At 40.8% G+C, this 27202-nt stretch overlaps 24 protein-coding genes across 24 annotated transcripts; 15 read left to right on the top strand and 9 right to left on the bottom strand.

The window, feature by feature from the left end:
- Positions 1-386: 386 nt before the first annotated feature.
- On the top strand, positions 387-1160 carry LOC138929440 (histone H1-like). The gene has a single exon (XM_070288875.1). The coding sequence runs from the start codon at positions 411-413 to the stop codon at positions 1158-1160; it is 750 nt and encodes a 249-aa protein (XP_070144976.1). The 5' UTR covers positions 387-410.
- A 397-nt stretch (positions 1161-1557) lies between these two features.
- On the top strand, positions 1558-1968 carry LOC138929438 (histone H2A). Its single transcript, XM_070288873.1, has one exon. The coding sequence runs from the start codon at positions 1579-1581 to the stop codon at positions 1951-1953; it is 375 nt and encodes a 124-aa protein (XP_070144974.1). The 5' UTR covers positions 1558-1578; the 3' UTR covers positions 1954-1968.
- A 705-nt stretch (positions 1969-2673) lies between these two features.
- LOC138929442 (histone H4) lies at positions 2674-3035 on the bottom strand. Its single transcript, XM_070288877.1, has one exon. It carries the CDS (start codon positions 3004-3006, stop codon positions 2695-2697), a length of 312 nt encoding a protein of 103 aa, XP_070144978.1. The 5' UTR covers positions 3007-3035; the 3' UTR covers positions 2674-2694.
- A 261-nt stretch (positions 3036-3296) lies between these two features.
- Positions 3297-3733, top strand: LOC138929429 (histone H3). The gene has a single exon (XM_070288863.1). The coding sequence runs from the start codon at positions 3297-3299 to the stop codon at positions 3705-3707; it is 411 nt and encodes a 136-aa protein (XP_070144964.1). The 3' UTR covers positions 3708-3733.
- A 1801-nt stretch (positions 3734-5534) lies between these two features.
- Positions 5535-6361, top strand: LOC121502548 (histone H1-like). The gene has a single exon (XM_041776234.2). The coding sequence runs from the start codon at positions 5535-5537 to the stop codon at positions 6282-6284; it is 750 nt and encodes a 249-aa protein (XP_041632168.1). The 3' UTR covers positions 6285-6361.
- A 421-nt stretch (positions 6362-6782) lies between these two features.
- Positions 6783-7224, bottom strand: LOC121502550 (histone H2B). Its single transcript, XM_041776236.2, has one exon. It carries the CDS (start codon positions 7195-7197, stop codon positions 6826-6828), a length of 372 nt encoding a protein of 123 aa, XP_041632170.1. The 5' UTR covers positions 7198-7224; the 3' UTR covers positions 6783-6825.
- A 180-nt stretch (positions 7225-7404) lies between these two features.
- On the top strand, positions 7405-7810 carry LOC121502549 (histone H2A). Its single transcript, XM_041776235.2, has one exon. The coding sequence runs from the start codon at positions 7422-7424 to the stop codon at positions 7794-7796; it is 375 nt and encodes a 124-aa protein (XP_041632169.1). The 5' UTR covers positions 7405-7421; the 3' UTR covers positions 7797-7810.
- A 435-nt stretch (positions 7811-8245) lies between these two features.
- On the bottom strand, positions 8246-8611 carry LOC121502551 (histone H4). The gene has a single exon (XM_041776237.2). It carries the CDS (start codon positions 8578-8580, stop codon positions 8269-8271), a length of 312 nt encoding a protein of 103 aa, XP_041632171.1. The 5' UTR covers positions 8581-8611; the 3' UTR covers positions 8246-8268.
- A 259-nt stretch (positions 8612-8870) lies between these two features.
- LOC138929428 (histone H3) lies at positions 8871-9308 on the top strand. The gene has a single exon (XM_070288861.1). It carries the CDS (start codon positions 8871-8873, stop codon positions 9279-9281), a length of 411 nt encoding a protein of 136 aa, XP_070144962.1. The 3' UTR covers positions 9282-9308.
- A 1801-nt stretch (positions 9309-11109) lies between these two features.
- Positions 11110-11859, top strand: LOC121502566 (histone H1-like). The gene has a single exon (XM_041776255.2). It carries the CDS (start codon positions 11110-11112, stop codon positions 11857-11859), a length of 750 nt encoding a protein of 249 aa, XP_041632189.2.
- Positions 11860-12354: 495 nt separating this feature from the next.
- LOC138929432 (histone H2B) lies at positions 12355-12819 on the bottom strand. Its single transcript, XM_070288866.1, has one exon. It carries the CDS (start codon positions 12769-12771, stop codon positions 12400-12402), a length of 372 nt encoding a protein of 123 aa, XP_070144967.1. The 5' UTR covers positions 12772-12819; the 3' UTR covers positions 12355-12399.
- A 159-nt stretch (positions 12820-12978) lies between these two features.
- On the top strand, positions 12979-13418 carry LOC121502567 (histone H2A). Its single transcript, XM_041776256.2, has one exon. The coding sequence runs from the start codon at positions 12996-12998 to the stop codon at positions 13368-13370; it is 375 nt and encodes a 124-aa protein (XP_041632190.1). The 5' UTR covers positions 12979-12995; the 3' UTR covers positions 13371-13418.
- Positions 13419-14111: 693 nt separating this feature from the next.
- On the bottom strand, positions 14112-14454 carry LOC121502581 (histone H4). Its single transcript, XM_041776272.2, has one exon. The coding sequence runs from the start codon at positions 14421-14423 to the stop codon at positions 14112-14114; it is 312 nt and encodes a 103-aa protein (XP_041632206.1). The 5' UTR covers positions 14424-14454.
- A 259-nt stretch (positions 14455-14713) lies between these two features.
- On the top strand, positions 14714-15152 carry LOC138929430 (histone H3). Its single transcript, XM_070288864.1, has one exon. It carries the CDS (start codon positions 14714-14716, stop codon positions 15122-15124), a length of 411 nt encoding a protein of 136 aa, XP_070144965.1. The 3' UTR covers positions 15125-15152.
- A 1588-nt stretch (positions 15153-16740) lies between these two features.
- Positions 16741-17607, top strand: LOC138927851 (histone H1-like). The gene has a single exon (XM_041776260.2). It carries the CDS (start codon positions 16781-16783, stop codon positions 17528-17530), a length of 750 nt encoding a protein of 249 aa, XP_041632194.1. The 5' UTR covers positions 16741-16780; the 3' UTR covers positions 17531-17607.
- A 418-nt stretch (positions 17608-18025) lies between these two features.
- Positions 18026-18490, bottom strand: LOC121502577 (histone H2B). The gene has a single exon (XM_041776267.2). It carries the CDS (start codon positions 18440-18442, stop codon positions 18071-18073), a length of 372 nt encoding a protein of 123 aa, XP_041632201.1. The 5' UTR covers positions 18443-18490; the 3' UTR covers positions 18026-18070.
- Positions 18491-18647: 157 nt separating this feature from the next.
- On the top strand, positions 18648-19178 carry LOC121502573 (histone H2A). Its single transcript, XM_041776263.2, has one exon. It carries the CDS (start codon positions 18667-18669, stop codon positions 19039-19041), a length of 375 nt encoding a protein of 124 aa, XP_041632197.1. The 5' UTR covers positions 18648-18666; the 3' UTR covers positions 19042-19178.
- Positions 19179-19783: 605 nt separating this feature from the next.
- On the bottom strand, positions 19784-20126 carry LOC121502580 (histone H4). The gene has a single exon (XM_041776271.2). The coding sequence runs from the start codon at positions 20093-20095 to the stop codon at positions 19784-19786; it is 312 nt and encodes a 103-aa protein (XP_041632205.1). The 5' UTR covers positions 20096-20126.
- Positions 20127-20385: 259 nt separating this feature from the next.
- Positions 20386-20824, top strand: LOC138929431 (histone H3). Its single transcript, XM_070288865.1, has one exon. The coding sequence runs from the start codon at positions 20386-20388 to the stop codon at positions 20794-20796; it is 411 nt and encodes a 136-aa protein (XP_070144966.1). The 3' UTR covers positions 20797-20824.
- A 1588-nt stretch (positions 20825-22412) lies between these two features.
- LOC121502571 (histone H1-like) lies at positions 22413-23279 on the top strand. The gene has a single exon (XM_070288868.1). It carries the CDS (start codon positions 22453-22455, stop codon positions 23200-23202), a length of 750 nt encoding a protein of 249 aa, XP_070144969.1. The 5' UTR covers positions 22413-22452; the 3' UTR covers positions 23203-23279.
- Positions 23280-23697: 418 nt separating this feature from the next.
- On the bottom strand, positions 23698-24162 carry LOC138929433 (histone H2B). Its single transcript, XM_070288867.1, has one exon. The coding sequence runs from the start codon at positions 24112-24114 to the stop codon at positions 23743-23745; it is 372 nt and encodes a 123-aa protein (XP_070144968.1). The 5' UTR covers positions 24115-24162; the 3' UTR covers positions 23698-23742.
- A 157-nt stretch (positions 24163-24319) lies between these two features.
- LOC138929423 (histone H2A) lies at positions 24320-24850 on the top strand. Its single transcript, XM_070288856.1, has one exon. It carries the CDS (start codon positions 24339-24341, stop codon positions 24711-24713), a length of 375 nt encoding a protein of 124 aa, XP_070144957.1. The 5' UTR covers positions 24320-24338; the 3' UTR covers positions 24714-24850.
- Positions 24851-25455: 605 nt separating this feature from the next.
- Positions 25456-25798, bottom strand: LOC138929443 (histone H4). The gene has a single exon (XM_070288878.1). It carries the CDS (start codon positions 25765-25767, stop codon positions 25456-25458), a length of 312 nt encoding a protein of 103 aa, XP_070144979.1. The 5' UTR covers positions 25768-25798.
- A 728-nt stretch (positions 25799-26526) lies between these two features.
- Positions 26527-27185, top strand: LOC138929427 (histone H3). The gene has a single exon (XM_070288860.1). The coding sequence runs from the start codon at positions 26747-26749 to the stop codon at positions 27155-27157; it is 411 nt and encodes a 136-aa protein (XP_070144961.1). The 5' UTR covers positions 26527-26746; the 3' UTR covers positions 27158-27185.
- The last annotated feature ends 17 nt before the right edge of the window (positions 27186-27202 follow it).

Raw genomic sequence — 27202 nt, 5'->3', positions numbered from 1 at the left:
CAAAAAATACCATAATTTGTTTATTCATAAATTTTAATATTTTAACAGATGATTTTTCACGAAATGCTTTGGTCAAAAATGCAAATCTTGAACTTCAGACACTTTTACAAAATGATCCAAACAATAATTTCACATTAAAATAACTAAACATGTTTTATGAAACATTTAAGTGCTTAAAATAATTAAAACATTCTACCATTTAAAAATATAACATTGAGAAAAGAAGAAAATAAAACTGCACATCGATCAAACATAGGCAACGTAAATGAGCGCTGCCAAACACATAGTTATACTGCTCTCCTCCTCGATTCTCATATCAACGAGGGACGTCGGGTCTAGACCGCTCGCGCCATTTCTATACAAACAAAAGTGTTTTTCGTTAGCTTTCGAAAATAATTAGTGAAGCAAAAATGTCCGACTCTGCAGTGGCAACATCCGCGTCTCCAGTGGCTGCCCCACCAGCGCCAGTTGAGAAGAAGGTGGCCGCCAAAAAGGCATCTGGTTCAGGAGCTACCAAGGCCAAGAAGGCAGCAGTTCCACCATCACATCCGCCAACTCAACAAATGGTGGATGCTTCCATCAAGAACTTGAAGGAGCGTGGTGGCTCATCGCTTCTGGCAATCAAGAAATATATCACTGCCACCTACAAATGCGACGCCCAGAAACTGGCTCCATTCATCAAGAAGTACTTGAAGTCCGCAGTGGCTAATGGAAAGCTGATCCAAACAAAGGGAAAGGGTGCGTCTGGTTCCTTCAAACTGTCGGCCTCCGCAAAAAAGGAGCCCAAGCCAAAGGTTGCGGCTGCTGAGAAAAAAGTCAAAAGCAAGAAGGTAGTCACCAAGAAAGCCGGAGCCACCGCAAAGAAAGCCGCCGGAGCTGCTGACAAGAAACCCAAGGCTAAGAAGGCCGTTGCCACCAAGAAGACTGCCGAGAAGAAGAAAACTGAGAAGGCAAAGGCCAAGGATGCCAAGAAAACTGGAGTCGTAAAGGCAAAGCCAGCAGCAGCAAAGGCTAAGCCGGCCGCCGCGAAGCCAAAGGCAGCCAAGGCACCGAAGGCCAAGGCAGCAGCGTCCGCCAAGCCTAAGAAGGCAGTGAAGAAAGCAACTGCTCCGGCTACCGCTAAGAAGCCGAAAGCCAAGACCACGGCGTCGAAGAAGTAAATTAAGATAATCTTAATTATCGCAATTTTAGATTTCGAAATCTGAAATTTGAAATTGATTTAAACAAGCCCTTTTCAGGGCTACAAAACTTTTTTAAAAGAGAGCTAAATTATCAATTTTTTAAAATTACAAATAGTGTTCCCGCTTCCTTTAAAACCCAGAAGTATTTATATATTTGATAATAAATAATAATACTAATAAATTAATTTTCGGAGGAAAATTGCGTATCGCAGTCAAGAGTCATGTCCGACCCTATAAACCATATTAATTTTTGGTCAGCATATCGATCTAAGTCGATTTTTTGGTAGAATTACTTTTTTTTTCCAAATTTTTTAAAGGGGTCACATTTAAATTGTACTATTCCAGGAAAATTTTATTTCTTCGTGTGTGTGCAGTGAATAAAGTGAAATAAGAGAAAATGTCTGGTCGTGGAAAAGGTGGCAAAGTTAAGGGAAAGGCAAAGTCCCGGTCCAACCGTGCCGGACTTCAGTTCCCTGTCGGCCGTATCCATCGTCTGCTCCGCAAGGGCAACTACGCCGAGCGCGTCGGTGCCGGCGCTCCAGTTTACCTGGCTGCCGTGATGGAATATCTGGCCGCTGAGGTTCTCGAGTTGGCTGGCAATGCTGCTCGTGACAACAAGAAGACGAGGATCATCCCGCGTCATCTGCAGCTGGCCATCCGCAACGACGAAGAGTTGAACAAGCTGCTCTCCGGCGTCACCATTGCCCAGGGAGGTGTGTTGCCCAACATCCAGGCTGTTCTGTTGCCCAAGAAGACCGAGAAGAAGGCTTAAGCGTTCAAAAAGCGTGCCAGAAACCTTGTACATAAAAACAAACTCAAACCCAAACGTCCTTTTCAGGACGACCAAACTATTTTAAAAGAAACTTACATTTTCAAATATGCCTAGCTAAGTTTAAACAATATTAATAATTATATAATAAATAAATTTATATATATAAAATATACATATAATATTTATATTTTTGGTTATCGCTATGCAGAAACCAATAGTACAGTCGCCAGAGAAATTCCAGTAACGAAACAAGACCGAGAAGGCTTAAGCGTTCAAAAAGCGTGCCAGCAACCTTGTACATAAAAACAAACTCAAACCCAAACGTCCTTTTCAGGACGACCAAACTATTTTAAAAGAAACTTACATTTTCAAATATGCCTAGCTAAGTTTAAACAATATTAATAATTATATAATAAATAAATTTTGTATATATAAAATATACATATAATATTTATATTTTTGGTTATCGCTATGCAGAAACCAATAGTACAGTCGTCAGAGAAATTCCAGGACATGGACAATGAACATTGTCATTGCAAGACAGTTTACGCTACCTAAAGATGTGATTGTCTTCCTACGGAAACCCCGACCAATTCAAATAAAGATATTTCCATTCTTGGGCTAGAATATTCAATGTTAAGATATATGCGAAATATAACTTGATAATTTTTCTCTTTTATGAAATTAAGTGGTGGTCCTGAAAAGGACCGATTGTTGAGAAGTACAGACTGTACTGATTTTTTAACCGCCGAAACCGTACAGGGTGCGGCCTTGTCTCTTCAGGGCGTAGACGACGTCCATGGCTGTGACGGTCTTCCTCTTGGCGTGTTCAGTGTAGGTGACGGCATCACGGATCACGTTCTCCAAAAACACCTTCAGAACACCACGGGTTTCCTCGTAAATGAGTCCCGAAATGCGCTTCACGCCGCCACGCCGAGCCAGACGACGGATGGCTGGCTTTGTGATACCCTGGATGTTATCACGCAGCACTTTGCGATGACGCTTGGCGCCACCTTTTCCCAAGCCTTTGCCTCCTTTACCGCGACCAGTCATTTTTCACTATTTTATTTTTACACTTCGAAAGTCACCACTGAACTAATGTCGAAGCCGCGTCGGCCGCTCCTATTTATACCTAAACTCTGCTCTGCACGAGCGAGCCCGAACGCTATGGCCTTCTCGCTCTGTGCTCGACAAACGAAATGGCATGTGCTTCGACTAGCTCTCTCTTTTCCACCCTCCACGTTTTGCTATATAAGAGGGTAGGCAATGCGCAGCTCGTTTATTGTATTTTCAGACTCGTGAAGCAAACAGTGAACAGACAGTGAAAATAAGAAGAATCTAAAATGGCCCGTACCAAGCAGACCGCTCGCAAATCGACTGGTGGCAAGGCGCCACGCAAACAACTGGCAACCAAGGCCGCTCGCAAGAGTGCCCCAGCCACCGGTGGTGTGAAGAAGCCCCATCGCTATCGCCCCGGAACTGTGGCTCTGCGTGAGATCCGTCGCTACCAGAAGAGTACCGAGCTGCTGATCCGCAAGCTGCCTTTCCAGCGCTTGGTGCGTGAAATCGCTCAGGACTTCAAGACTGACCTGCGCTTCCAGAGCTCGGCCGTGATGGCTCTGCAGGAAGCTAGCGAAGCCTACCTGGTTGGTCTCTTTGAAGATACCAACTTGTGTGCCATCCACGCCAAGCGAGTCACAATCATGCCCAAGGACATCCAGCTGGCCCGTCGTATCCGTGGCGAGCGTGCTTAAGTTGAGATTGCTTCGACTAGCAAATAGCGTCAATACATTTTGTACAAATCGGTCCTTTTCAGGACCACAAACATATTTATAATAGAGATTATACATTTTCATATATAATTTACATACTACAAATAAAACATTCCCGGTTTTGCGTTTTTATTGTTAAATATCTTATAGTCAGAGATCGATCTTAAAATATATAAATACAAATATTTACAATTATTTAGATAGTGCGATACTCTATTGGTATCTACGGAATGTAGGGACATTTATATTATTTTAATTTAGGGAATTTTTAAAAGATTAAAAAGGTATATTAAAAACCAAATTGTACCGTGTTTGATCAAATTGATGTTGTTTTAATCAAACACAATCCAGTATATTTACTTTAATTAGCTTAAGGGGGGATATACATGTAAACCAAATTTTTTTTTGGTTTAAAAAATAGTTTGTTACTTAAAGAATATACTGTGTAAGTTTCATTATCGAATTCCAACTCCAAGTGCCTCAAATCAACTATATACGCAAGGTATATAAGTGTTAAACGTATTTTTCTCTGCTTAAAATTTTTGCATTTTTACCTATGCTATGGGCACGATTCACAAAAAACTATGTAACATATCGGAGTGAAGAAAAATTATTATGATCAGCATGAAATTATCTTCTATTTGAACCTAAATGCGGGTAATACAAATGAGTATTACTATTTTTTAAGAGGGTGGGAAGTGAAATCTGATTACCTGAAAATGGCATTTTTCCTTAGGAAATTATTTCCTACATTAAAAAATTCACGAAAAATGTCTACATTTTGACCGTTTACATGTATATCCCCCTTAAGGCCTGAAGTTGGTATAGCTAAACTAAAATTTCGCGCAATTTGAATTACGCGTTAATTTCATTATAAATAAATAAATAAATAAAATATTTACTTAAGTTATTAAGTTCGAAATAAATGTATTCAAACTGCTTGATTTGAACATTTTATTTAAGTAATAAAAAACAAATCAATTTGTTTTTTCTATTTTTCTTAAGATATTAATATTACACTTATAAACTAAAAATCCATCAAATTAAATGCTTAAAAGATTTAATTTCCCGTCTCCTTGGGTACTGTGCTCAAGAAAACTCGAATATGAACGTTGTATGGGGAACATAATAGGCCATTTCCAAGAAACAAATGCATAAATTCAGTTTAAACTTTTATTAACTAAAACATGTGTCCTATTTATTTTACAAAATTGACAAAAACTAATATATTTTAAAATATTAATATTTTTTAGGTAGCCAAAACCATACCCGAAAGTACCAAGAAAGCCGACAATTTATGTATGAAAGGGCCAATTTGAAAGTGGTCAAAAAATACCATAATTTGTTTAAAACGAAAATATTTTGAGTGTTCCCGCAAGTAAAAGGTTCAAATTTCACTCTTTCTAAAAAATATTCATAATATTCATAAATTTTAATATTTTAACAGATGATTTTTCACGAAATGCTTTGGTCAAAAATGCAAATCTTGAACTCCAGACACTTTTACAAAATGATCCAAAGAATAATTTCACATTAAAATAACTAAACATGTTTTATGAAACATTTAAGTGCTTAAAATAATTAAAACATTCTACCATTTAAAAATATAACATTGAGAAAAGAAGAAAATAAAACCGCACATCGATCAAACATAGGCAACGTAAATGAGCGCTGCCAAACATATAGTTATACTGCTCTCCTCCTCGATTCTCATATCAACGAGGGACGTCGGGTCTAGACCGCTCGCGCCACATCTATACAAACAAAAGTGTTTTTCGTTAGCTTTCGAAAATAATTAGTGAAGCAAAAATGTCCGACTCTGCAGTGGCAACATCCGCGTCCCCAGTGGCTGCCCCACCAGCGCCAGTTGAGAAGAAGGTGGCCGCCAAAAAGGCATCTGGTTCAGGAGCTACCAAGGCCAAGAAGGCAGCAGTTCCACCATCACATCCGCCAACTCAACAAATGGTGGATGCTTCCATCAAGAACTTGAAGGAGCGTGGTGGCTCATCGCTTCTGGCAATCAAGAAATATATCACTGCCACCTACAAATGCGACGCCCAGAAACTGGCTCCATTCATCAAGAAGTACTTGAAGTCCGCAGTGGCTAATGGAAAGCTGATCCAAACAAAGGGAAAGGGTGCGTCTGGTTCCTTCAAACTGTCGGCCTCTGCCAAAAAGGAGCCCAAGCCAAAGGTTGCGGCTGCTGAGAAAAAAGTCAAAAGCAAGAAGGTAGTCACCAAGAAAGCCGGAGCCACCGCAAAGAAAGCCGCCGGAGCTGCTGACAAGAAACCCAAGGCTAAGAAGGCCGTTGCCACCAAGAAGACTGCCGAGAAGAAGAAAACTGAGAAGGCAAAGGCCAAGGATGCCAAGAAAACTGGAGTCGTAAAGGCAAAGCCAGCAGCAGCAAAGGCTAAGCCGGCCGCCGCGAAGCCAAAGGCAGCCAAGGCACCGAAGGCCAAGGCAGCAGCGTCCGCCAAGCCTAAGAAGGCAGTGAAGAAAGCAACTGCTCCGGCTACCGCTAAGAAGCCGAAAGCCAAGACCACGGCGTCGAAGAAGTAAATTAAGATAATCTTAATTATGGCAATTTTAGATTTCGAAATCTGAAATTTGAAATTGATTTAAACAAGCCCTTTTCAGGGCTACAAAACTTTTTTAAAAGAGAGCTAAATTATCAATTTTTTAAAATTACAAATAGTGTTCCCGCTTCCTTAAAAACCCAGAAGTATTTATATATTTGATAATAAATAATAATACTAATAAATTAATTTTCGGAGGAAAATAGCGTATCGCAGTCAAGAGTCATGTCCGACCCTATAAACCATATTAATTTTTGGTCAGCATATCGATCTAAGTCGATTTTTTGGTAGAATTACTTTTTTTTTTCCAAATTTTTTAAAGGGGTCACATTTAAATTGTACTATTCCAGGAAAATTTTAATTCGAAATAGATTTTATATTTTACAGGACAGCTTTTGGTTTTAAAATGGAAGCTTTATATATTTAAAGAAAAATTAGGCTTTTGAAAATTCAGATTCTTTGGTAAAACTTTTTGTGGCCCTGAAAAGGGCCTTTTTAATGCTTCTCCGCATCCGCGGGGAAATTTACTTGGAGCTGGTGTACTTGGTGACAGCCTTGGTTCCCTCACTGACGGCGTGCTTTGCCAACTCTCCGGGCAGGAGCAGACGAACAGCAGTTTGGATTTCCCGACTGGTGATGGTCGAGCGCTTGTTGTAGTGCGCCAGACGAGAAGCCTCGGCAGCAATGCGCTCGAAGATGTCATTCACAAAGCTGTTCATGATGCTCATCGCCTTCGAGGAAATGCCAGTGTCGGGATGGACCTGCTTCAGGACCTTGTAGATGTAGATAGCATAGCTCTCCTTCCTCTTCCGCTTCTTCTTCTTGTCGTTCTTAGTGATGTTCTTCTGGGCCTTGCCAGCCTTCTTGGCTGCCTTTCCACTGGTTTTAGGCGGCATTATTTTTTCACTTCACTTCACTTTGCGATTAACTCACTTTTCATAGCAGTCGGGCTTGGGTGTTCGCTCTTATACTTTTTTTCAAGCAATGTTTTCAGGTCTAAGGCGACCCACCCCTAACTGAACGCACAGGCAGAACTAAAAGTATAAATTCGTGACAAGCTGGGCAGCCGGCAACATTCGTTCTTCGTGTGTGTGCAGTGAATAAAGTGAAATAAGAGAAAATGTCTGGTCGTGGAAAAGGTGGCAAAGTTAAGGGAAAGGCAAAGTCCCGGTCCAACCGTGCCGGACTTCAGTTCCCTGTCGGCCGTATCCATCGTCTGCTCCGCAAGGGCAACTACGCCGAGCGCGTCGGTGCCGGCGCTCCAGTTTACCTGGCTGCTGTGATGGAATATCTGGCCGCTGAGGTTCTCGAGTTGGCTGGCAATGCTGCTCGTGACAACAAGAAGACGAGGATCATCCCGCGTCATCTGCAGCTGGCCATCCGCAACGACGAAGAGTTGAACAAGCTGCTCTCCGGCGTCACCATTGCCCAGGGAGGTGTGTTGCCCAACATCCAGGCTGTTCTGTTGCCCAAGAAGACCGAGAAGAAGGCTTAAGCGTTCAAAAAGCGTGCCAGCAACCTTGTACATAAAAACAAACTCAAACCCAAACGTCCTTTTCAGGACGACCAAACTATTTTAAAAGAAACTTACATTTTCAAATATGCCTAGCTAAGTTTAAACAATATTAATAATTATATAATAAATAAATTTATATATATAAAATATACATATAATATTTATATTTTTGGTTATCGCTATGCAGAAACCAATAGTACAGTCGTCAGAGAAATTCCAGGACATGGACAATGAACATTGTCATTGCAAGACAGTTTACGCTACCTAAAGATGTGATTGTCTTCCTACGGAAACCCCGACCAATTCAAATAAAGATATTTCCATTCTTGGGCTAGAATATTCAATGTTAAGATATATGCGAAATATAACTTGATAATTTTTCTCTTTTATGAAATTAAGTGGTGGTCCTGAAAAGGACCGATTGTTGAGAAGTACAGACTGTACTGATTTTTTAACCGCCGAAACCGTACAGGGTGCGGCCTTGTCTCTTCAGGGCGTAGACGACGTCCATGGCTGTGACGGTCTTCCTCTTGGCGTGTTCAGTGTAGGTGACGGCATCACGGATCACGTTCTCCAAAAACACCTTCAGAACACCACGGGTTTCCTCGTAAATGAGTCCCGAAATGCGCTTCACGCCGCCACGCCGAGCCAGACGACGGATGGCTGGCTTTGTGATACCCTGGATGTTATCACGCAGCACTTTGCGATGACGCTTGGCGCCACCTTTTCCCAAGCCTTTGCCTCCTTTACCGCGACCAGTCATTTTTCACTATTTTATTTTTACACTTCGAAAGTCACCACTGAACTAATGTCGAAGCCGCGTCGGCCGCTCCTATTTATACCTAAACTCTGCTCTGCACGAGCGAGCCCGAACGCTATGGCCTTCTCGCTCTGTGCTCGACAAACGAAATGGCATGTGCTTCGACTAGCTCTCTCTTTTCCACCCTCCACGTTTTGCTATATAAGAGGGTAGGCAATGCGCAGCTCGTTTATTGTATTTTCAGACTCGTGAAGCAAACAGTGAACAGACAGTGAAAATAAGAAGAATCTAAAATGGCCCGTACCAAGCAGACCGCTCGCAAATCGACTGGTGGCAAGGCGCCACGCAAACAACTGGCAACCAAGGCCGCTCGCAAGAGTGCCCCAGCCACCGGTGGTGTGAAGAAGCCCCATCGCTATCGCCCCGGAACTGTGGCTCTGCGTGAGATCCGTCGCTACCAGAAGAGTACCGAGCTGCTGATCCGCAAGCTGCCTTTCCAGCGCTTGGTGCGTGAAATCGCTCAGGACTTCAAGACTGACCTGCGCTTCCAGAGCTCGGCCGTGATGGCTCTGCAGGAAGCTAGCGAAGCCTACCTGGTTGGTCTCTTTGAAGATACCAACTTGTGTGCCATCCACGCCAAGCGAGTCACAATCATGCCCAAGGACATCCAGCTGGCCCGTCGTATCCGTGGCGAGCGTGCTTAAGTTGAGATTGCTTCGACTAGCAAATAGCGTCAATACATTTTGTACAAATCGGTCCTTTTCAGGACCACAAACATATTTATAATAGAGATTATACATTTTCATATATAATTTACATACTACAAATAAAACATTCCCGGTTTTGCGTTTTTATGGTTAAATATCTTATAGTCAGAGATCGATCTTAAAATATATAAATACAAATATTTACAATTATTTAGATAGTGCGATACTCTATTGGTATCTACGGAATGTAGGGACATTTATATTATTTTAATTCAGGGAATTTTTAAAAGATTAAAAAGGTATATTAAAAAACCAAATTGTACCGTGTTTGATCAAATTGATGTGGTTTTAATAAAACACAATCCAGTATATTTACTTTAATTAGCTTAAGGGGGGATATACATGTAAACCAAATTTTTTTTTGGTTTAAAAAATAGTTTGTTACTTAAAGAATATACTGTGTAAGTTTCATTATCGAATTCCAACTCCAAGTGCCTCAAATCAACTATATACGCAAGGTATATAAGTGTTAAACGTATTTTTCTCTGCTTAAAATTTTTGCATTTTTACCTATGCTATGGGCACGATTCACAAAAAACTATGTAACATATCGGAGTGAATAAAAATTATTATGATCAGCATGAAATTATCTTCTATTTGAACCTAAATGCGGGTAATACAAATGAGTATTACTATTTTTTAAGAGGGTGGGAAGTGAAATCTGATTACCTGAACATGGCATTTTTCCTTAGGAAATTATTTCCTACATTAAAAAATTCACGAAAAATGTCTACATTTTGACCGTTTACATGTATATCCCCCTTAAGGCCTGAAGTTGGTATAGCTAAACTAAAATTTCGCTCAATTTGAATTACGCGTTAATTTCATTATAAATAAATAAATAAATAAAATATTTACTTAAGTTATTAAGTTCGAAATAAATGTATTCAAACTGCTTGATTTGAACATTTTATTTAAGTAATAAAAAACAAATCAATTTGTTTTTTCTATTTTTCTTAAGATATTAATATTACACTTATAAACTAAAAATCCATCAAATTAAATGCTTAAAAGATTTCATTTCCCGTCTCCTTGGGTACTGTGCTCAAGAAAACTCGAACATGAACGTTGTATGGGGAACATAATAGGCCATTTCCTAGAAACAAATGCATAAATTCAGTTTAAACTTTTATTAACTAAAACATGTGTCCTATTTATTTTACAAAATTGACAAAAACTAATATATTTTAAAATATTAATATTTTTTAGGTAGCCAAAACCATACCCGAAAGTACCAAGAAAGCCGACAATTTATGTATGAAAGGGCCAATTTGAAAGTGGTCAAAAAATACCATAATTTGTTTAAAACGAAAATATTTTGAGTGTTCCCGCAAGTAAAAGGTTCAAATTTCACTCTTTCTAAAAAATATTCATAATATTCATAAATTTTAATATTTTAACAGATGATTTTTCACGAAATGCTTTGGTCAAAAATGCAAATCTTGAACTCCAGACACTTTTACAAAATGATCCAAAGAATAATTTCACATTAAAATAACTAAACATGTTTTATGAAACATTTAAGTGCTTAAAATAATTAAAACATTCTACCATTTAAAAATATAACATTGAGAAAAGAAGAAAATAAAACTGCACATCGATCAAACATAGGCAACGTAAATGAGCGCTGCCAAACATATAGTTATACTGCTCTCCTCCTCGATTCTCATATCAACGAGGGACGTCGGGTCTAGACCGCTCGCGCCATTTCTATACAAACAAAAGTGTTTTTCGTTAGCTTTCGAAAATAATTAGTGAAGCAAAAATGTCCGACTCTGCAGTGGCAACATCCGCGTCCCCAGTGGCTGCCCCACCAGCGCCAGTTGAGAAAAAGGTGGCCGCCAAAAAGGCATCTGGTTCAGGAGCTACCAAGGCCAAGAAGGCAGCAGTTCCACCATCACATCCGCCAACTCAACAAATGGTGGATGCTTCCATCAAGAACTTGAAGGAGCGTGGTGGCTCATCGCTTCTGGCAATCAAGAAATATATCACTGCCACCTACAAATGCGACGCCCAGAAACTGGCTCCATTCATCAAGAAGTACTTGAAGTTCGCAGTGGCTAATGGAAAGCTGATCCAAACAAAGGGAAAGGGTGCGTCTGGTTCCTTCAAACTGTCGGCCTCTGCCAAAAAGGAGCCCAAGCCAAAGGTTGCGGCTGCTGAGAAAAAAGTCAAAAGCAAGAAGGTAGTCACCAAGAAAGCCGGAGCCACCGCAAAGAAAGCCGCCGGAGCTGCTGACAAGAAACCCAAGGCTAAGAAGGCCGTTGCCACCAAGAAGACTGCCGAGAAGAAGAAAACTGAGAAGGCAAAGGCCAAGGATGCCAAGAAAACTGGAGTCGTAAAGGCAAAGCCAGCAGCAGCAAAGGCTAAGCCGGCCGCCGCGAAGCCAAAGGCAGCCAAGGCACCGAAGGCCAAGGCAGCAGCGTCCGCCAAGCCTAAGAAGGCAGTGAAGAAAGCAACTGCTCCGGCTACCGCTAAGAAGCCGAAAGCCAAGACCACGGCGTCGAAGAAGTAAATTAAGATAATCTTAATTATGGCAATTTTAGATTTCGAAATCTGAAATTTGAAATTGATTTAAACAAGCCCTTTTCAGGGCTACAAAACTTTTTTAAAAGAGAGCTAAATTATCAATTTTTTAAAATTACAAATAGTGTTCCCGCTTCCTTTAAAACCCAGAAGTATTTATATATTTGATAATAAATAATAATACTAATAAATTAATTTTCGGAGGAAAATTGCGTATCGCAGTCAAGAGTCATGTCCGACCCTATAAACCATTTTAATTTTTGGTCAGCATATCGATCTAAGTCGATTTTTTGGTAGAATTACTTTTTTTTTCCAAATTTTTTAAAGGGGTCACATTTAAATTGTACTATTTCAGGAAAATTTTAATTCGAAATAGATTTTATATTTTACAGGACAGCTTTTGGTTTTAAAATGGAAGATTTATATATTTAAAGAAAAATTAGGCTTTTGAAAATTCAGATTCTTTGGTAAAACTTTTTGTGGCCCTGAAAAGGGCCTTTTTAATGCTTCTCCGCATCCGCGGGGAAATTTACTTGGAGCTGGTGTACTTGGTGACAGCCTTGGTTCCCTCACTGACGGCGTGCTTTGCCAACTCTCCGGGCAGGAGCAGACGAACAGCAGTTTGGATTTCCCGACTGGTGATGGTCGAGCGCTTGTTGTAGTGCGCCAGACGAGAAGCCTCGGCAGCAATGCGCTCGAAGATGTCATTCACAAAGCTGTTCATGATGCTCATCGCCTTCGAGGAAATGCCAGTGTCGGGATGGACCTGCTTCAGGACCTTGTAGATGTAGATAGCATAGCTCTCCTTCCTCTTCCGCTTCTTCTTCTTGTCGTTCTTAGTGATGTTCTTCTGGGCCTTGCCAGCCTTCTTGGCTGCCTTTCCACTGGTTTTAGGCGGCATTATTTTTTCACTTCACTTCACTTTGCGATTAACTCACTTTTCATAGCAGTCGGGCTTGGGTGTTCGCTCTTATACTTTTTTTCAAGCAATGTTTTCAGGTCTAAGGCGACCCACCCCTAACTGAACGCACAGGCAGAACTAAAAGTATAAATTCGTGACAAGCTGGGCAGCCGGCAACATTCGTTCTTCGTGTGTGTGCAGTGAATAAAGTGAAATAAGAGAAAATGTCTGGTCGTGGAAAAGGTGGCAAAGTTAAGGGAAAGGCAAAGTCCCGGTCCAACCGTGCCGGACTTCAGTTCCCTGTCGGCCGTATCCATCGTCTGCTCCGCAAGGGCAACTACGCCGAGCGCGTCGGTGCCGGCGCTCCAGTTTACCTGGCTGCCGTGATGGAATATCTGGCCGCTGAGGTTCTCGAGTTGGCTGGCAATGCTGCTCGTGACAACAAGAAGACGAGGATCATCCCGCGTCATCTGCAGCTGGCCATCCGCAACGACGAAGAGTTGAACAAGCTGCTCTCCGGCGTCACCATTGCCCAGGGAGGTGTGTTGCCCAACATCCAGGCTGTTCTGTTGCCCAAGAAGACCGAGAAGAAGGCTTAAGCGTTCAAAAAGCGTGCCAGAAACCTTGTACATAAAAACAAACTCAAACCCAAACGTCCTTTTCAGGACGACCAAACTATTTTAAAAGAAACTTACATTTTCAAATATGCCTAGCTAAGTTTAAACAATATTAATAATTATATAATAAATAAATTTATATATATAAAATATACATATAATATTTATATTTTTGGTTATCGCTATGCAGAAACCAATAGTACAGTCGCCAGAGAAATTCCAGTAACGAAACAAGACCGAGAAGGCTTAAGCGTTCAAAAAGCGTGCCAGCAACCTTGTACATAAAAACAAACTCAAACCCAAACGTCCTTTTCAGGACGACCAAACTATTTTAAAAGAAACTTACATTTTCAAATATGCCTAGCTAAGTTTAAACAATATTAATAATTATATAATAAATAAATTTTGTATATATAAAATATACATATAATATTTATATTTTTGGTTATCGCTATGCAGAAACCAATAGTACAGTCGTCAGAGAAATTCCAGGACATGGACAATGAACATTGTCATTGCAAGACAGTTTACGCTACCTAAAGATGTGATTGTCTTCCTACGGAAACCCCGACCAATTCAAATAAAGATATTTCCATTCTTGGGCTAGAATATTCAATGTTAAGATATATGCGAAATATAACTTGATAATTTTTCTCTTTTATGAAATTAAGTGGTGGTCCTGAAAAGGACCGATTGTTGAGAAGTACAGACTGTACTGATTTTTTAACCGCCGAAACCGTACAGGGTGCGGCCTTGCCTCTTCAGGGCGTAGACGACGTCCATGGCTGTGACGGTCTTCCTCTTGGCGTGTTCAGTGTAGGTGACGGCATCACGGATCACGTTCTCCAAAAACACCTTCAGAACACCACGGGTTTCCTCGTAAATGAGTCCCGAAATGCGCTTCACGCCGCCACGCCGAGCCAGACGACGGATGGCTGGCTTTGTGATACCCTGGATGTTATCACGCAGCACTTTGCGATGACGCTTGGCGCCACCTTTTCCCAAGCCTTTGCCTCCTTTACCGCGACCAGTCATTTTTCACTATTTTATTTTTACACTTCGAAAGTCACCACTGAACTAATGTAGAAGCCGCGTCGGCCGCTCCTATTTATACCTAAACTCTGCTCTGCACGAGCGAGCCCGAACGCTATGGCCTTCTCGCTCTGTGCTCGACAAACGAAATGGCATGTGCTTCGACTAGCTCTCTCTTTTCCACCCTCCACGTTTTGCTATATAAGAGGGTAGGCAATGCGCAGCTCGTTTATTGTGTTTTCAGACTCGTGAAGTAAACAGTGAACAGACAGTGAAAATAAGAAGAATATAAAATGGCCCGTACCAAGCAGACCGCTCGCAAATCGACTGGTGGCAAGGCGCCACGCAAACAACTGGCAACCAAGGCCGCTCGCAAGAGTGCCCCAGCCACCGGTGGTGTGAAGAAGCCCCATCGCTATCGCCCCGGAACTGTGGCTCTGCGTGAGATCCGTCGCTACCAGAAGAGTACCGAGCTGCTGATCCGCAAGCTGCCTTTCCAGCGCTTGGTGCGTGAAATCGCTCAGGACTTCAAGACTGACCTGCGCTTCCAGAGCTCGGCCGTGATGGCTCTGCAGGAAGCTAGCGAAGCCTACCTGGTTGGTCTCTTTGAAGATACCAACTTGTGTGCCATCCACGCCAAGCGAGTCACAATCATGCCCAAGGACATCCAGCTGGCCCGTCGTATCCGTGGCGAGCGTGCTTAAGTTGAGATTGCTTCGACTAGCAAATAGCGTCAATACATTTTGTACAAATCGGTCCTTTTCAGGACCACAAACATATTTATAATAGAGATTATACATTTTCATATATAATTTATATACTACAGAGATCGATCTTAAAATATATAAATACAAATATTTACAATTATTTAGATAGTGCGATACTCTATTGGTATCTACGGAATGTAGGGACATTTATATTATTTTAATTCAGGGAATTTTTAAAAGATTAAAAAGGTATATTAAAAAACCAAAAAAATAGTTTGTTACTTAAAGAATATACTGTGTAAGTTTCATTATCGAATTCCAACTCCAAGTGCCTCAAATCAACTATATACGCAAGGTATATAAGTGTTAAACGTATTTTTCTCTGCTTAAAATTTTTGCATTTTTACCTATGCTATGGGCACGATTCACAAAAAACTATGTAACATATCGGAGTGAATAAAAATTATTATGATCAGCATGAAATTATCTTCTATTTGAACCTAAATGCGGGTAATACAAATGAGTATTACTATTTTTTAAGAGGGTGGGAAGTGAAATCTGATTACCTGAACATGGCATTTTTCCTTAGGAAATTATTTCCTACATTAAAAAATTCACGAAAAATGTCTACATTTTGACCGTTTACATGTATATCCCCCTTAAGGCCTGAAGTTGGTATAGCTAAACTAAAATTTCGCGCAATTTGAATTACGCGTTAATTTCATTATAAATAAATAAATAAATAAAATATTTACTTAAGTTATTAAGTTCGAAATAAATGTATTCAAACTGCTTGATTTGAACATTTTATTTAAGTAATAAAAAACAAATCAATTTGTTTTTTCTATTTTTCTTAAGATATTAATATTACACTTATAAACTAAAAATCCATCAAATTAAATGCTTAAAAGATTTAATTTCCCGTCTCCTTGGGTACTGTGCTCAAGAAAACTCGAATATGAACGTTGTATGGGGAACATAATAGGCCATTTCCTAGAAACAAATGCATAAATTCAGTTTAAACTTTTATTAACTAAAACATGTGTCCTATTTATTTTACAAAATTGACAAAAACTAATATATTTTAAAATATTAATATTTTTTAGGTAGCCAAAACCATACCCGAAAGTACCAAGAAAGCCGACAATTTATGTATGAAAGGGCCAATTTGAAAGTGGTCAAAAAATACCATAATTTGTTTAAAACGAAAATATTTTGAGTGTTCCCGCAAGTAAAAGGTTCAAATTTCACTCTTTCTAAAAAATATTCATAATATTCATAAATTTTAATATTTTAACAGATGATTTTTCACGAAATGCTTTGGTCAAAAATGCAAATCTTGAACTCCAGACACTTTTACAAAATGATCCAAAGAATAATTTCACATTAAAATAACTAAACATGTTTTATGAAACATTAAAATAATTAAAACATTCTACCATTTAAAAATATAACATTGAGAAAAGAAGAAAATAAAACTGCACATCGATCAAACATAGGCAACGTAAATGAGCGCTGCCAAACACATAGTTATACTGCTCTCCTCCTCGATTCTCATATCAACGAGGGACGTCGGGTCTAGACCGCTCGCGCCATTTCTATACAAACAAAAGTGTTTTTCGTTAGCTTTCGAAAATAATTAGTGAAGCAAAAATGTCCGACTCTGCAGTGGCAACATCCGCGTCCCCAGTGGCTGCCCCACCAGCGCCAGTTGAGAAGAAGGTGGCCGCCAAAAAGGCATCTGGTTCAGGAGCTACCAAGGCCAAGAAGGCAGCAGTTCCACCATCACATCCGCCAACTCAACAAATGGTGGATGCTTCCATCAAGAACTTGAAGGAGCGTGGTGGCTCATCGCTTCTGGCAATCAAGAAATATATCACTGCCACCTACAAATGCGACGCCCAGAAACTGGCTCCATTCATCAAGAAGTACTTGAAGTCCGCAGTGGCTAATGGAAAGCTGATCCAAACAAAGGGAAAGGGTGCGTCTGGTTCCTTCAAACTGTCGGCCTCTGCCAAAAAGGAGCCCAAGCCAAAGGTTGCGGCTGCTGAGAAAAAAGTCAAAAGCAAGAAGGTAGTCACCAAGAAAGCCGGAGCCACCGCAAAGAAAGCCGCCGGAGCTGCTGACAAGAAACCCAAGGCTAAGAAGGCCGTTGCCACCAAGAAGACTGCCGAGAAGAAGAAAACTGAGAAGGCAAAGGCCAAGGATGCCAAGAAAACTGGAGTCGTAAAGGCAAAGCCAGCAGCAGCAAAGGCTAAGCCGGCCGCCGCGAAGCCAAAGGCAGCCAAGGCACCGAAGGCCAAGGCAGCAGCGTCCGCCAAGCCTAAGAAGGCAGTGAAGAAAGCAACTGCTCCGGCTACCGCTAAGAAGCCGAAAGCCAAGACCACGGCGTCGAAGAAGTAAATTAAGATAATCTTAATTATGGCAATTTTAGATTTCGAAATCTGAAATTTGAAATTGATTTAAACAAGCCCTTTTCAGGGCTACAAAACTTTTTTAAAAGAGAGCTAAATTATCAATTTTTTAAAATTACAAATAGTGTTCCCGCTTCCTTTAAAACCCAGAAGTATTTATATATTTGATAATAAATAATAATACTAATAAATTAATTTTCGGAGGAAAATTGCGTATCGCAGTCAAGAGTCATGTCCGACCCTATAAACCATTTTAATTTTTGGTCAGCATATCGATCTAAGTCGATTTTTTGGTAGAATTACTTTTTTTTTCCAAATTTTTTAAAGGGGTCACATTTAAATTGTACTATTCCAGGAAAATTTTAATTCGAAATAGATTTTATATTTTACAGGACAGCTTTTGGTTTTAAAATGGAAGATTTATATATTTAAAGAAAAATTAGGTTTTTGAAAATTCAGATTCTTTGGTAAAACTTTTTGTGGCCCTGAAAAGGGCCTTTTTAATGCTTCTCCGCATCCGCGGGGAAATTTACTTGGAGCTGGTGTACTTGGTGACAGCCTTGGTTCCCTCACTGACGGCGTGCTTTGCCAACTCTCCGGGCAGGAGCAGACGAACAGCAGTTTGGATTTCCCGACTGGTGATGGTCGAGCGCTTGTTGTAGTGCGCCAGACGAGAAGCCTCGGCAGCAATGCGCTCGAAGATGTCATTCACAAAGCTGTTCATGATGCTCATCGCCTTCGAGGAAATGCCAGTGTCGGGATGGACCTGCTTCAGGACCTTGTAGATGTAGATAGCATAGCTCTCCTTCCTCTTCCGCTTCTTCTTCTTGTCGTTCTTAGTGATGTTCTTCTGGGCCTTGCCAGCCTTCTTGGCTGCCTTTCCACTGGTTTTAGGCGGCATTATTTTTTCACTTCACTTCACTTTGCGATTAACTCACTTTTCATAGCAGTCGGGCTTGGGTGTTCGCTCTTATACTTTTTTTCAAGCAATGTTTTCAGGTCTAAGGCGACCCACCCCTAACTGAACGCACAGGCAGAACTAAAAGTATAAATTCGTGACAAGCTGGGCAGCCGGCAACATTCGTTCTTCGTGTGTGTGCAGTGAATAAAGTGAAATAAGAGAAAATGTCTGGTCGTGGAAAAGGTGGCAAAGTTAAGGGAAAGGCAAAGTCCCGGTCCAACCGTGCCGGACTTCAGTTCCCTGTCGGCCGTATCCATCGTCTGCTCCGCAAGGGCAACTACGCCGAGCGCGTCGGTGCCGGCGCTCCAGTTTACCTGGCTGCCGTGATGGAATATCTGGCCGCTGAGGTTCTCGAGTTGGCTGGCAATGCTGCTCGTGACAACAAGAAGACGAGGATCATCCCGCGTCATCTGCAGCTGGCCATCCGCAACGACGAAGAGTTGAACAAGCTGCTCTCCGGCGTCACCATTGCCCAGGGAGGTGTGTTGCCCAACATCCAGGCTGTTCTGTTGCCCAAGAAGACCGAGAAGAAGGCTTAAGCGTTCAAAAAGCGTGCCAGAAACCTTGTACATAAAAACAAACTCAAACCCAAACGTCCCTTTTCAGGACGACCAAACTATTTTAAAAGAAACTTACATTTTCAAATATGCCTAGCTAAGTTTAAACAATATTAATAATTATATAATAAATAAATTTATATATATAAAATATACATATAATATTTATATTTTTGGTTATCGCTATGCAGAAACCAATAGTACAGTCGCCAGAGAAATTCCAGTAACGAAACAAGACCGAGAAGGCTTAAGCGTTCAAAAAGCGTGCCAGCAACCTTGTACATAAAAACAAACTCAAACCCAAACGTCCTTTTCAGGACGACCAAACTATTTTAAAAGAAACTTACATTTTCAAATATGCCTAGCTAAGTTTAAACAATATTAATAATTATATAATAAATAAATTTTGTATATATAAAATATACATATAATATTTATATTTTTGGTTATCGCTATGCAGAAACCAATAGTACAGTCGTCAGAGAAATTCCAGGACATGGACAATGAACATTGTCATTGCAAGACAGTTTACGCTACCTAAAGATGTGATTGTCTTCCTACGGAAACCCCGACCAATTCAAATAAAGATATTTCCATTCTTGGGCTAGAATATTCAATGTTAAGATATATGCGAAATATAACTTGATAATTTTTCTCTTTTATGAAATTAAGTGGTGGTCCTGAAAAGGACCGATTGTTGAGAAGTACAGACTGTACTGATTTTTTAACCGCCGAAACCGTACAGGGTGCGGCCTTGCCTCTTCAGGGCGTAGACGACGTCCATGGCTGTGACGGTCTTCCTCTTGGCGTGTTCAGTGTAGGTGACGGCATCACGGATCACGTTCTCCAAAAACACCTTCAGAACACCACGGGTTTCCTCGTAAATGAGTCCCGAAATGCGCTTCACGCCGCCACGCCGAGCCAGACGACGGATGGCTGGCTTTGTGATACCCTGGATGTTATCACGCAGCACTTTGCGATGACGCTTGGCGCCACCTTTTCCCAAGCCTTTGCCTCCTTTACCGCGACCAGTCATTTTTCACTATTTTATTTTTACACTTCGAAAGTCACCACTGAACTAATGTAGAAGCCGCGTCGGCCGCTCCTATTTATACCTAAACTCTGCTCTGCACGAGCGAGCCCGAACGCTATGGCCTTCTCGCTCTGTGCTCGACAAACGAAATGGCATGTGCTTCGACTAGCTCTCTCTTTTCCACCCTCCACGTTTTGCTATATAAGAGGGTAGGCAATGCGCAGCTCGTTTATTGTGTTTTCAGACTCGTGAAGTAAACAGTGAACAGACAGTGAAAATAAGAAGAATATAAAATGGCCCGTACCAAGCAGACCGCTCGCAAATCGACTGGTGGCAAGGCGCCACGCAAACAACTGGCAACCAAGGCCGCTCGCAAGAGTGCCCCAGCCACCGGTGGTGTGAAGAAGCCCCATCGCTATCGCCCCGGAACTGTGGCTCTGCGTGAGATCCGTCGCTACCAGAAGAGTACCGAGCTGCTGATCCGCAAGCTGCCTTTCCAGCGCTTGGTGCGTGAAATCGCTCAGGACTTCAAGACTGACCTGCGCTTCCAGAGCTCGGCCGTGATGGCTCTGCAGGAAGCTAGCGAAGCCTACCTGGTTGGTCTCTTTGAAGATACCAACTTGTGTGCCATCCACGCCAAGCGAGTCACAATCATGCCCAAGGACATCCAGCTGGCCCGTCGTATCCGTGGCGAGCGTGCTTAAGTTGAGATTGCTTCGACTAGCAAATAGCGTCAATACATTTTGTACAAATCGGTCCTTTTCAGGACCACAAACATATTTATAATAGAGATTATACATTTTCATATATAATTTATATACTACAGAGATCGATCTTAAAATATATAAATACAAATATTTACAATTATTTAGATAGTGCGATACTCTATTGGTATCTACGGAATGTAGGGACATTTATATTATTTTAATTCAGGGAATTTTTAAAAGATTAAAAAGGTATATTAAAAAACCAAAAAAATAGTTTGTTACTTAAAGAATATACTGTGTAAGTTTCATTATCGAATTCCAACTCCAAGTGCCTCAAATCAACTATATACGCAAGGTATATAAGTGTTAAACGTATTTTTCTCTGCTTAAAATTTTTGCATTTTTACCTATGCTATGGGCACGATTCACAAAAAACTATGTAACATATCGGAGTGAATAAAAATTATTATGATCAGCATGAAATTATCTTCTATTTGAACCTAAATGCGGGTAATACAAATGAGTATTACTATTTTTTAAGAGGGTGGGAAGTGAAATCTGATTACCTGAACATGGCATTTTTCCTTAGGAAATTATTTCCTACATTAAAAAATTCACGAAAAATGTCTACATTTTGACCGTTTACATGTATATCCCCCTTAAGGCCTGAAGTTGGTATAGCTAAACTAAAATTTCGCGCAATTTGAATTACGCGTTAATTTCATTATAAATAAATAAATAAATAAAATATTTACTTAAGTTATTAAGTTCGAAATAAATGTATTCAAACTGCTTGATTTGAACATTTTATTTAAGTAATAAAAAACAAATCAATTTGTTTTTTCTATTTTTCTTAAGATATTAATATTACACTTATAAACTAAAAATCCATCAAATTAAATGCTTAAAAGATTTAATTTCCCGTCTCCTTGGGTACTGTGCTCAAGAAAACTCGAATATGAACGTTGTATGGGGAACATAATAGGCCATTTCCTAGAAACAAATGCATAAATTCAGTTTAAACTTTTATTAACTAAAACATGTGTCCTATTTATTTTACAAAATTGACAAAAACTAATATATTTTAAAATATTAATATTTTTTAGGTAGCCAAAACCATACCCGAAAGTACCAAGAAAGCCGACAATTTATGTATGAAAGGGCCAATTTGAAAGTGGTCAAAAAATACCATAATTTGTTTAAAACGAAAATATTTTGAGTGTTCCCGCAAGTAAAAGGTTCAAATTTCACTCTTTCTAAAAAATATTCATAATATTCATAAATTTTAATATTTTAACAGATGATTTTTCACGAAATGCTTTGGTCAAAAATGCAAATCTTGAACTCCAGACACTTTTACAAAATGATCCAAAGAATAATTTCACATTAAAATAACTAAACATGTTTTATGAAACATTAAAATAATTAAAACATTCTACCATTTAAAAATATAACATTGAGAAAAGAAGAAAATAAAACTGCACATCGATCAAACATAGGCAACGTAAATGAGCGCTGCCAAACACATAGTTATACTGCTCTCCTCCTCGATTCTCATATCAACGAGGGACGTCGGGTCTAGACCGCTCGCGCCATTTCTATACAAACAAAAGTGTTTTTCGTTAGCTTTCGAAAATAATTAGTGAAGCAAAAATGTCCGACTCTGCAGTGGCAACATCCGCGTCCCCAGTGGCTGCCCCACCAGCGCCAGTTGAGAAGAAGGTGGCCGCCAAAAAGGCATCTGGTTCAGGAGCTACCAAGGCCAAGAAGGCAGCAGTTCCACCATCACATCCGCCAACTCAACAAATGGTGGATGCTTCCATCAAGAACTTGAAGGAGCGTGGTGGCTCATCGCTTCTGGCAATCAAGAAATATATCACTGCCACCTACAAATGCGACGCCCAGAAACTGGCTCCATTCATCAAGAAGTACTTGAAGTCCGCAGTGGCTAATGGAAAGCTGATCCAAACAAAGGGAAAGGGTGCGTCTGGTTCCTTCAAACTGTCGGCCTCTGCCAAAAAGGAGCCCAAGCCAAAGGTTGCGGCTGCTGAGAAAAAAGTCAAAAGCAAGAAGGTAGTCACCAAGAAAGCCGGAGCCACCGCAAAGAAAGCCGCCGGAGCTGCTGACAAGAAACCCAAGGCTAAGAAGGCCGTTGCCACCAAGAAGACTGCCGAGAAGAAGAAAACTGAGAAGGCAAAGGCCAAGGATGCCAAGAAAACTGGAGTCGTAAAGGCAAAGCCAGCAGCAGCAAAGGCTAAGCCGGCCGCCGCGAAGCCAAAGGCAGCCAAGGCACCGAAGGCCAAGGCAGCAGCGTCCGCCAAGCCTAAGAAGGCAGTGAAGAAAGCAACTGCTCCGGCTACCGCTAAGAAGCCGAAAGCCAAGACCACGGCGTCGAAGAAGTAAATTAAGATAATCTTAATTATGGCAATTTTAGATTTCGAAATCTGAAATTTGAAATTGATTTAAACAAGCCCTTTTCAGGGCTACAAAACTTTTTTAAAAGAGAGCTAAATTATCAATTTTTTAAAATTACAAATAGTGTTCCCGCTTCCTTTAAAACCCAGAAGTATTTATATATTTGATAATAAATAATAATACTAATAAATTAATTTTCGGAGGAAAATTGCGTATCGCAGTCAAGAGTCATGTCCGACCCTATAAACCATTTTAATTTTTGGTCAGCATATCGATCTAAGTCGATTTTTTGGTAGAATTACTTTTTTTTTCCAAATTTTTTAAAGGGGTCACATTTAAATTGTACTATTCCAGGAAAATTTTAATTCGAAATAGATTTTATATTTTACAGGACAGCTTTTGGTTTTAAAATGGAAGATTTATATATTTAAAGAAAAATTAGGTTTTTGAAAATTCAGATTCTTTGGTAAAACTTTTTGTGGCCCTGAAAAGGGCCTTTTTAATGCTTCTCCGCATCCGCGGGGAAATTTACTTGGAGCTGGTGTACTTGGTGACAGCCTTGGTTCCCTCACTGACGGCGTGCTTTGCCAACTCTCCGGGCAGGAGCAGACGAACAGCAGTTTGGATTTCCCGACTGGTGATGGTCGAGCGCTTGTTGTAGTGCGCCAGACGAGAAGCCTCGGCAGCAATGCGCTCGAAGATGTCATTCACAAAGCTGTTCATGATGCTCATCGCCTTCGAGGAAATGCCAGTGTCGGGATGGACCTGCTTCAGGACCTTGTAGATGTAGATAGCATAGCTCTCCTTCCTCTTCCGCTTCTTCTTCTTGTCGTTCTTAGTGATGTTCTTCTGGGCCTTGCCAGCCTTCTTGGCTGCCTTTCCACTGGTTTTAGGCGGCATTATTTTTTCACTTCACTTCACTTTGCGATTAACTCACTTTTCATAGCAGTCGGGCTTGGGTGTTCGCTCTTATACTTTTTTTCAAGCAATGTTTTCAGGTCTAAGGCGACCCACCCCTAACTGAACGCACAGGCAGAACTAAAAGTATAAATTCGTGACAAGCTGGGCAGCCGGCAACATTCGTTCTTCGTGTGTGTGCAGTGAATAAAGTGAAATAAGAGAAAATGTCTGGTCGTGGAAAAGGTGGCAAAGTTAAGGGAAAGGCAAAGTCCCGGTCCAACCGTGCCGGACTTCAGTTCCCTGTCGGCCGTATCCATCGTCTGCTCCGCAAGGGCAACTACGCCGAGCGCGTCGGTGCCGGCGCTCCAGTTTACCTGGCTGCCGTGATGGAATATCTGGCCGCTGAGGTTCTCGAGTTGGCTGGCAATGCTGCTCGTGACAACAAGAAGACGAGGATCATCCCGCGTCATCTGCAGCTGGCCATCCGCAACGACGAAGAGTTGAACAAGCTGCTCTCCGGCGTCACCATTGCCCAGGGAGGTGTGTTGCCCAACATCCAGGCTGTTCTGTTGCCCAAGAAGACCGAGAAGAAGGCTTAAGCGTTCAAAAAGCGTGCCAGAAACCTTGTACATAAAAACAAACTCAAACCCAAACGTCCCTTTTCAGGACGACCAAACTATTTTAAAAGAAACTTACATTTTCAAATATGCCTAGCTAAGTTTAAACAATATTAATAATTATATAATAAATAAATTTATATATATAAAATATACATATAATATTTATATTTTTGGTTATCGCTATGCAGAAACCAATAGTACAGTCGCCAGAGAAATTCCAGTAACGAAACAAGACCGAGAAGGCTTAAGCGTTCAAAAAGCGTGCCAGCAACCTTGTACATAAAAACAAACTCAAACCCAAACGTCCTTTTCAGGACGACCAAACTATTTTAAAAGAAACTTACATTTTCAAATATGCCTAGCTAAGTTTAAACAATATTAATAATTATATAATAAATAAATTTTGTATATATAAAATATACATATAATATTTATATTTTTGGTTATCGCTATGCAGAAACCAATAGTACAGTCGTCAGAGAAATTCCAGGACATGGACAATGAACATTGTCATTGCAAGACAGTTTACGCTACCTAAAGATGTGATTGTCTTCCTACGGAAACCCCGACCAATTCAAATAAAGATATTTCCATTCTTGGGCTAGAATATTCAATGTTAAGATATATGCGAAATATAACTTGATAATTTTTCTCTTTTATGAAATTAAGTGGTGGTCCTGAAAAGGACCGATTGTTGAGAAGTACAGACTGTACTGATTTTTTAACCGCCGAAACCGTACAGGGTGCGGCCTTGCCTCTTCAGGGCGTAGACGACGTCCATGGCTGTGACGGTCTTCCTCTTGGCGTGTTCAGTGTAGGTGACGGCATCACGGATCACGTTCTCCAAAAACACCTTCAGAACACCACGGGTTTCCTCGTAAATGAGTCCCGAAATGCGCTTCACGCCGCCACGCCGAGCCAGACGACGGATGGCTGGCTTTGTGATACCCTGGATGTTATCACGCAGCACTTTGCGATGACGCTTGGCGCCACCTTTTCCCAAGCCTTTGCCTCCTTTACCGCGACCAGTCATTTTTCACTATTTTATTTTTACACTTCGAAAGTCACCACTGAACTAATGTAGAAGCCGCGTCGGCCGCTCCTATTTATACCTAAACTCTGCTCTGCACGAGCGAGCCCGAACGCTATGGCCTTCTCGCTCTGTGCTCGACAAACGAAATGGCATGTGCTTCGACTAGCTCTCTCTTTTCCACCCTCCACGTTTTGCTATATAAGAGGGTAGGCAATGCGCAGTAGAGATGTCAAACTACCGGTATTCGCACCATCGGTAGTTTCGAGTTTTTTTTTGCAAACTATCGATACTATCGCGATAGTACTGACATTAAAAAATTTCTTTAAAAAGGGGATATTCCACTAATAAAATACTCAAAAAAGTTGAGGGTATACCTTATTCATTTGAAAGAGATTTTTAAGAGTAAAGATATAATATAGTAAAAGTCTTAAAATATATAAAAAAGTTCGGACAGTTTTAATTTCTTGTGATATATATATTTTTCTTTCCGTATTTCATTGTTTGGCTTCAAGCTTAATAATAACAAAAATAAAAAATAACAAAAGATTCATATTTCATATCTTAAAAATGAAATAATATTAAAGCGGTCCTGCCACTATTCAAAAAATAATGTATGAGATCAGAGTTAACGGTTAGCAGTCAGATATCCACCAATTTTTGTTTATAAACAACAGTTTATCAACTATTTTTGGTTTCAAATTGGATCTACGATCGGAAATTATTTCTCCTGCCTTCGAAAACATTCTTTCCGACTCGGTTGTCGACGCTGGAACAACAAAAAAAAAAAAAAAAAAATTATATTGAGGCAATACTAACGCGATTGTTTTCAAACTACCGATAGTGGAAGCTGAATCCAAACCATCGGTACTATCGATAGTACCACCGGTAGTTTGACATCTCTAATGCGCAGCTCGTTTATTGTGTTTTCAGACTCGTGAAGTAAACAGTGAACAGACAGTGAAAATAAGAAGAATCTAAAATGGCCCGTACCAAGCAGACCGCTCGCAAATCGACTGGTGGCAAGGCGCCACGCAAACAACTGGCAACCAAGGCCGCTCGCAAGAGTGCCCCAGCCACCGGTGGTGTGAAGAAGCCCCATCGCTATCGCCCCGGAACTGTGGCTCTGCGTGAGATCCGTCGCTACCAGAAGAGTACCGAGCTGCTGATCCGCAAGCTGCCTTTCCAGCGCTTGGTGCGTGAAATCGCTCAGGACTTCAAGACTGACCTGCGCTTCCAAAGCTCGGCCGTGATGGCTCTGCAGGAAGCTAGCGAAGCCTACCTGGTTGGTCTCTTTGAAGATACCAACTTGTGTGCCATCCACGCCAAGCGAGTCACAATCATGCCCAAGGACATCCAGCTGGCCCGTCGTATCCGTGGCGAGCGTGCTTAAGTTGAGATTGCTTCGACTAGCAAATAGCGTCAATACATTTTGTAC

This window comes from Drosophila kikkawai, unplaced genomic scaffold, assembly GCF_030179895.1.
Source record: "Drosophila kikkawai strain 14028-0561.14 unplaced genomic scaffold, DkikHiC1v2 scaffold_191, whole genome shotgun sequence".
Taxonomy (NCBI): domain Eukaryota; kingdom Metazoa; phylum Arthropoda; class Insecta; order Diptera; family Drosophilidae; genus Drosophila; species Drosophila kikkawai.
Note: the sequence above shows the minus strand (reverse complement) of the source record. Positions and strands in the feature narration are given on the sequence as shown.

Excerpts from the sequence above, each read along its gene's own strand:
- LOC138929440 (XM_070288875.1), top strand. The coding sequence starts at position 411 with ATGTCCGACTCTGCAGTGGCAACATCCGCGTCTCCAGTGGCTGCCCCA.
- LOC121502566 (XM_041776255.2), top strand. The coding sequence starts at position 11,110 with ATGTCCGACTCTGCAGTGGCAACATCCGCGTCCCCAGTGGCTGCCCCA.
- LOC121502548 (XM_041776234.2), top strand. The coding sequence starts at position 5,535 with ATGTCCGACTCTGCAGTGGCAACATCCGCGTCCCCAGTGGCTGCCCCA.
- LOC121502581 (XM_041776272.2), bottom strand. The coding sequence starts at position 14,423 with ATGACTGGTCGCGGTAAAGGAGGCAAAGGCTTGGGAAAAGGTGGCGCC.
- LOC121502550 (XM_041776236.2), bottom strand. The coding sequence starts at position 7,197 with ATGCCGCCTAAAACCAGTGGAAAGGCAGCCAAGAAGGCTGGCAAGGCC.
- LOC138929438 (XM_070288873.1), top strand. The coding sequence starts at position 1,579 with ATGTCTGGTCGTGGAAAAGGTGGCAAAGTTAAGGGAAAGGCAAAGTCC.
- LOC121502549 (XM_041776235.2), top strand. The coding sequence starts at position 7,422 with ATGTCTGGTCGTGGAAAAGGTGGCAAAGTTAAGGGAAAGGCAAAGTCC.
- LOC138929423 (XM_070288856.1), top strand. The coding sequence starts at position 24,339 with ATGTCTGGTCGTGGAAAAGGTGGCAAAGTTAAGGGAAAGGCAAAGTCC.
- LOC138929432 (XM_070288866.1), bottom strand. The coding sequence starts at position 12,771 with ATGCCGCCTAAAACCAGTGGAAAGGCAGCCAAGAAGGCTGGCAAGGCC.
- LOC138929430 (XM_070288864.1), top strand. The coding sequence starts at position 14,714 with ATGGCCCGTACCAAGCAGACCGCTCGCAAATCGACTGGTGGCAAGGCG.
- LOC138929431 (XM_070288865.1), top strand. The coding sequence starts at position 20,386 with ATGGCCCGTACCAAGCAGACCGCTCGCAAATCGACTGGTGGCAAGGCG.
- LOC138929427 (XM_070288860.1), top strand. The coding sequence starts at position 26,747 with ATGGCCCGTACCAAGCAGACCGCTCGCAAATCGACTGGTGGCAAGGCG.
- LOC138929443 (XM_070288878.1), bottom strand. The coding sequence starts at position 25,767 with ATGACTGGTCGCGGTAAAGGAGGCAAAGGCTTGGGAAAAGGTGGCGCC.
- LOC138927851 (XM_041776260.2), top strand. The coding sequence starts at position 16,781 with ATGTCCGACTCTGCAGTGGCAACATCCGCGTCCCCAGTGGCTGCCCCA.
- LOC138929433 (XM_070288867.1), bottom strand. The coding sequence starts at position 24,114 with ATGCCGCCTAAAACCAGTGGAAAGGCAGCCAAGAAGGCTGGCAAGGCC.
- LOC121502580 (XM_041776271.2), bottom strand. The coding sequence starts at position 20,095 with ATGACTGGTCGCGGTAAAGGAGGCAAAGGCTTGGGAAAAGGTGGCGCC.
- LOC138929428 (XM_070288861.1), top strand. The coding sequence starts at position 8,871 with ATGGCCCGTACCAAGCAGACCGCTCGCAAATCGACTGGTGGCAAGGCG.
- LOC121502567 (XM_041776256.2), top strand. The coding sequence starts at position 12,996 with ATGTCTGGTCGTGGAAAAGGTGGCAAAGTTAAGGGAAAGGCAAAGTCC.
- LOC138929429 (XM_070288863.1), top strand. The coding sequence starts at position 3,297 with ATGGCCCGTACCAAGCAGACCGCTCGCAAATCGACTGGTGGCAAGGCG.
- LOC121502571 (XM_070288868.1), top strand. The coding sequence starts at position 22,453 with ATGTCCGACTCTGCAGTGGCAACATCCGCGTCCCCAGTGGCTGCCCCA.
- LOC121502551 (XM_041776237.2), bottom strand. The coding sequence starts at position 8,580 with ATGACTGGTCGCGGTAAAGGAGGCAAAGGCTTGGGAAAAGGTGGCGCC.
- LOC138929442 (XM_070288877.1), bottom strand. The coding sequence starts at position 3,006 with ATGACTGGTCGCGGTAAAGGAGGCAAAGGCTTGGGAAAAGGTGGCGCC.
- LOC121502577 (XM_041776267.2), bottom strand. The coding sequence starts at position 18,442 with ATGCCGCCTAAAACCAGTGGAAAGGCAGCCAAGAAGGCTGGCAAGGCC.
- LOC121502573 (XM_041776263.2), top strand. The coding sequence starts at position 18,667 with ATGTCTGGTCGTGGAAAAGGTGGCAAAGTTAAGGGAAAGGCAAAGTCC.